Source organism: Falco naumanni, chromosome 11 (assembly GCF_017639655.2).
Source record: "Falco naumanni isolate bFalNau1 chromosome 11, bFalNau1.pat, whole genome shotgun sequence".
NCBI classification, from domain to species: Eukaryota; Metazoa; Chordata; class Aves; order Falconiformes; family Falconidae; genus Falco; species Falco naumanni.
In genome coordinates this window covers 14,111,927-14,117,850 of record NC_054064.1, presented here as the reverse complement: position 1 = coordinate 14,117,850, position 5,924 = coordinate 14,111,927, and the positions used below count along the sequence as shown (strand labels likewise).

Sequence of the window (5,924 nt, the reverse complement as noted above, 5' to 3'; positions counted from 1 at the left end):
GCTGTTTTAAGTCTATAACTCATTAACTAACCAAAGAAGCATAGCTAGCACAGAGCATTGGGGAGTAGGTAGGGTATAGTGTGCTTTGAGTTTGCCCAAAAGCAATCTGTAGGTGTCTAACTTTCTGAAAATAAACCTTTCTGAACTGTTTTTCTGACTTTTAGGCAATGGATTTGTTAGTTTAATTGTACATTTAGAAGGCTAACCTATACTTAGCAGAATTTTATTTAAATATTTATAAAGTTATAGCTAGATATTTATTTGCAATAACTTGAATTATGTGATTTTTTTTTTTTTTTTGAGACCTGCATAATGGGAGTACTAGTATTTATTGAATACTTGGATATTTGGTAGTTTTATTTGAAGAATCTCTGGGATACGTGATAAATGGTCAAATAACAATAAACTTAGAACTATCTTCAAAGCAAAATAGATCAGTAGTTCAGTGGTGAAAAATCTTGAGTCTAATAAAGAAAGATAAACTTTTTTTAAAACACTGTATTTCTGTGCTATCCACAAGTGCCCAATCTTTTTTCTCAAAGAATTCAGATAATTTTATAGTTTTATTCAACTTCTCTGTTTTAGATAAACTATAAGAAACTTCCCTTTTTGTTTGCTTTAATAATGGGTAAATTAATGTTCTGGATCTGGCTTCTACAGGATAACACCTTGGGTTTTTTACTGTAACTTTTTTAGAAACTGTTGTTTTACTTTTCCTCAAAAAAAGTCTTATTTTGGTGGCATGTGCTTGTGTTGCAGTTATTCATACAGTCCTCTCAGATTTTTAGACATACATAATTGTTTTTTGTTCCTAACTTATTTTTATGGCTGTAATTCAAAAGACTGTAATGGATTTTGTTGAATTCTTTTAAAATTTATAAATGAAATGTTGCTTTTTCTTCTGGTTTTCATTGTCAGTAACTTGCATATTTTAATATATTTCCTTATTGGTCTTGCATGTTCTGTTCTGTTTAAGTAATCATCATTTCCCAAATTCAAAGTTGTTGCCCATTTTCCTCCTGGTGACAGTGTTTCTTGCTGCATATTATGATCGAGGGAAATTATTCATTGTTTTCTTCCCTGAAATCCATGATGTGTAAGAAAGAGATGTTAAAAAACATTAAGGGTTTTTTTTTGTGTGTGTATTAGAAAGGTAATGTTTATCTATAACTTGGCATTATACCATATATGTGGTAGTGTTTCATCATCTGTGGTGTTCAGGTATTGTAAGAAAGAAAGTCCAAGAAGTGCTTTTTCTTTGCCTTTGTTTTCACGGTTCTTTTAATTTTTAATGCTGATTATTTTCCACAGGAAGTTACTAAAGAGTTCTGCTCTTTCCAGGTAAGCTCATTCTATGTTTTTATATATCTAGAATTAATATATTTTTACTGGAAAAAATGCAGGGGAAAATGCAACAAAATACGTGGGATTAATTAGATGATATCTTCTGCTGTGGTTACTGTGAATCCAAACTTCTGTTCAGTTGAGTTTATAAATTTTTCTAATTATTTCCTGCTAGCTGAATTTATAACTCTTTCTAGAGGAAAAAAAATAAATCTGTCCTGAGGTGCCATTCCATGCTCATTTTTGAATGTCTGCTGCACATTTGCATCCAAAAGTAAACACGACATTTTTAATTCTTGTGTTCAACCTTCCGTCGTCATTCTGACTGTAGTTAGCCATATTAATTTCATTAGCAATGTGTAGCTCAGTAAGAATTGCTTATATGCATATGTTTATATTTGCAGCCATGAATAACACCTCTTTAGATCGTTAAAAGCTAGTCTGTATTGTCAGTATGTTTTAAATCTAATTTTAAATATATAAACCAAATATAAATCATATATTCAAAAACTGTAGGAAAATTTTTAAAGTAGTCTGAGGATATTTTATATGTTGATGTTGTTATTTGTGTGTGATTACACTGAATACAGTTCTAATATATTGTTGCCAGGCAGTGTGGAAACAGGGTTTTTTTTGGTGTAACAGATGCATGGAGCGCATCTTACATGAACTAATATAGTCTTTTTTTTAATCCATATTGAGGTAAAATATGGGGGGTGGGGGTGGTTCTCCCGTTTGTGTAGATAATGTTGCTATAGTAATAAAGTAGTTAAAATTAAGCAGTGTCTTTATTAAGAGTATGATACAAAACTGTTGGAGAGCTTTGTAAATGGAGAGGCTTGCCTTATGCATATTTTAGCAGAAATAAAAGTAGTTGAATTAATATTTATTATTTCAGAATGTAATTTTTGGCATAGTTTTCTATAAAGTCCAGAAGGCTATTGTAAGAAGTTTGTTAATAGTACCTTTTAACTTACACCCTACTGAATTTTGCCACAAGTTTGATTTTGACTGAGACATGCTTCTTTTTGACCACTGTATTGTGACTTCTTGTGAATTGCATTTGAGCAGTGTTCTTGTGACTGTCTGTCTCTGCACTCTTCTGGTCTGAAAACCCTGATCTACTGGTTCAGGACTGCGGTTTCTGAACTGGGAGTGGCAGGGGAAGTCTGGCTGTCAAGTACCAAGTTATATATATCTCTCTCTATATATGGTGTGCAATTGTAAAGCACACTGATCCTTTGTAGAAAAGTTTTGCCACAAGTCTGCCCTGTTTTAAGTGTTTAATTTTGACAGTAGTGAACAGTACAATGTACCCTCTGAAATACAATGCAGTCTGTTGATTCACGTTACAATTTAGAAGCTGATGTTTTTGTATATCCATAATTTACAGTGTGTCAGAGACCTGAACGGAGTTCACAAACAGATTGCTGTAGATGGTGGACAACGTTTCCCTGTCCTTTCCAGAGATGTATATAATAAAATCAGGTTATTTCACCAGCTATGCAGCAATAATTTTCAGGACACTTCATTTCTGTCATTTCCTTTTGTCAGTTCCACTCTGATCTTAGTGATCACATGCAGCATGATTTAAACTGAAACTTTTAGGCCGTTAGGTGACAGAAATTAATTAGTAATCAACTAACCAAAGGAGCATAGCTGGTACAGAGTTACTGGGATGCAGGAGACAGTGGTCCTGGAGTTTGCCCTGAAAGCAGTCTGTAGAACTCTTAACTGAAATCATCATTTGTCTGTGCTTTGGAGTCAAGGGTTTCCTTTGGGGACATCAGAAGTACTCTGTTTTGATTCTGCTTCCAAAAAGATGGTAATGGTCCTCTGCAGCTAGCGGGTAGCATTATGCATTTACTTTGTATAGAAGTTTGAACACTATGGGTATTTAGGTGTAACAGCCAATTTTTGTTTCTCTTCTTCAGGAGATTAAATGTCAGGAATTTCTCTCTCAGTTAAATAATGGCAGAGTGGATTATGTCAGGATTTACATAGGTAAGTGGAGTTTGATATTTCAAAACGTGTAGCTGGCTGAAATTCATGACAGCAAAAGCAAGTCATACTTGTCTAGAGTTTAGTCTAAATTTAGGAATTCTTAACTTGAACTATCTGCTCAGCCTGCGTGAGCAAACGGGATGTTTAAGAGGTACTGTTTGGGAGGATAATGACATCAGTAACAGGGGTTGGTCTAATATAAAGGTGTGGATAGAAAACCAGCTGTTTAGTCAGTCTAGTTACAAAATGTTTTTGCTGAGATGTAGTTGTGTTAACTTTTTTATGTGAGTTTCTTACATGTCACCTACATGTCTGTGTGCTGAGTTTCCTGCCGAAGTGTAACATCACTCTCCCCAAGCAGACTGGAAGCCATGCCAAAATTTTAGACCCCCTCTCCTTTTCAAGTAGAAGGGGTGAGAAACCCTGGAATAGAATTGTCACGTACTTGGCATAATTTAGTAAGACTTGTAACAAATGACTGATAATAGGCAATGGCTGTGACACCCTTTTTCCCCTGTGGGTAGCCGGGTAGATCCACACTTTGTGTCATGAACTAGAGCCTTTGTCCCACAGCAAGGCCAACGTATACCTGTAGGCCTGAGCAGGGCTGAGCCTCGCGAAATGCTGAATTCCTTAAAAGCTGCAATATGATGACATAAAAGGGTGCTTGGTCTTAAGGCTAAGAGTTTAACTTTAGCCCACGTGATCTTACGCGGTGAGCGGCTGACACCCCTGTGTTGGCACAGCGGTGTGCGCGGTGAGGGAGCCCCGGTACAGGCCCGCACGTCAGGGCTGAGGTGCAGCGTGGCAGCCGCTGTTGGTGTGGACGCGGAAGGTGTTAATGCATGGCTGAGATTTTGGGGGAGGCAGGAATGCGCAGTAAGGGGGCTGGAAGATAGAGGATGGAGTGAAAAAAAGTGCAAAGGCTGGTATGTGGATATGGCCATGGAGAGCTGTGTCTGAGGTGGTGCATGTAGTGGCACTGGATGTGGACAGGTGTTGCTCCATTTAGTGCTGCCAGGTATCAGCAGTGAGTAAATTTAGGCTGTCAGCCACATAAAAATTAATAGCACTAGTGCAATTTTTTAAGAGATTTTCGCCACCAGTGGGTATGATGCCTTGGGAGCACCGATCCCCATTACCTTACTGTGTGCGGGCTGCGTGGTAAACCAGGGCCTGAAGTGGCCTGCCCGTTTAAACGTGTTAAAACTTCTGTGAGTTTTAACACTTGGGAGTGAGAAAGCGGCGCCTCCGGGTTGGGTTTGGACGGGCTGTGTCTGGGGTTGCGTGCTGCGCTCTGGAAACGCCTCTCGGGTACACCGGCTGAGGACGGGGCAGAGGGAGCGGCGGGAGACAGCGCTGGGGCTCGGCCGGGGCGGCGGGCGCAGGCGCTGCTTGCGGGATCTGAGGGGGACCGGGCCTGCGAGGGGCACGGGGAGCCGGTGCCGCCGGGCCGGGAGGGAGCCGGGAGCCTGCAGCGGCGCAGGCGTGGCCGGCGGGTACCCGGGGAGGGTCGCGCAGGAGGACGGGCCGGGCCGCCCTGGGCGCTGCGGCCGGGCGCGCCGCTGGGGCCGCGGCACGGGCTGCACCCGCGGCCGGCCGCGTTCGTTGCGGGTGGGGCGCGCGGCGCGGCGGGGCCGGGCGGGGCCGGGGGCCGGGCTCGCTCCGCGCACGTGACCGCCGGCTGGCCAATGGGGCGATCGCGTGATGCGCGGCGGCGGCTGCGCGCGGGGGCGGCCGGCCAAGATGGCGCCGGGTGCGTGAGCGGGGGCGGCGGGCGCGCGGGGCGGCGAGGCGAGGCGAAGGCCCGGCTGCTGGGGAGGGTCCGCTGCTGCCGCCGCGCCCCCCCGGGGCGGTAGGATGGTAAAATGACCCAGGGGGGGAAGAAGAAGAAACGCGCCGTGAACCGCAGCATCATGCTGGCCAAGAAGATCATCATTAAGGACGGCGGGACGGTGAGGCCGGGCGGGGCCGGGGGGCGCGGCGGGGGCCGCGGCAGGTGCGCCGGGGGACCCGCGGGTCTCGGGCGGCGGCGTGCGAGCGGGCCGCGGCCGGCCCCGGCGCCGGGCTGAGCTCAGCTCTGTGCCGGGGTTTCGGTTTCCTTTCCACGGCGGGCTGGCGCGGGCTCCGCGGCCCGAGGGGCGCCCGTGCGGCTGGCGCGGCCGTGCGGGTCGGCCCCGTCGTGCCGGCGCTCGGGGCGCTCAGGGCGAGCGCCGCCTCAGGAGCCGGGCGCGGGCAGCTGCGGCCGCCGGCGCGTCTGCACCTGGCGCGGCAGCGGAATGGCTGAAGTGAATCCGGGCGGAGGGAGGAGCCGGTGGCCGCGGCTGGCGGCGCGGTGCCCCGGGACGGGCCGTTGTGCGGGAGCGCGGGAAGGGCCGAGCGGGGCGAGGGAGCGGCGCTGCGGGGGGCAGGGCCCGGCCTGCTCTCCCCCCCCGCCCCGTAACCCCTGAGAGCGGGCCGGCGAGTGGGGCAGGGCCTGGCTTCGTGGAAGCCCTGCAAAGGGTGCCTGAAGAGGTGGTTTGCAGTTCCCTGCCGCCGTCATGCTTCCTCTTAAATACATAATTTTTAAAAAGAAA

The 5,924-nt window shown here is 46.3% G+C and overlaps 1 protein-coding gene across 3 annotated transcripts in view; it reads left to right on the top strand.

Moving 5' to 3' along the window:
• The first annotated feature begins 999 nt into the window (after positions 1 to 999).
• MFSD14A (major facilitator superfamily domain containing 14A) overlaps positions 1,000 to 5,924 on the top strand; it is a 19,350-nt gene continuing 14,425 nt past the window's right edge. Inside the window, exons 1-2 of one of the 3 annotated variants that reach the window (XM_040611094.1) lie at positions 1,000 to 1,341; positions 3,279 to 3,348. Coding sequence is in view for 1 of the 3 variants with exons in the window: in XM_040611092.1 (XP_040467026.1) it covers positions 5,217 to 5,303 (87 nt within the window). In the remaining 2 variants the exon portion in view is untranslated. Of the gene's footprint in view, positions 3,349 to 5,065; positions 5,304 to 5,924 lie in introns of those variants that run through there. The other 2 variants (XM_040611093.1, XM_040611092.1) reach the window with 2 other exon arrangements.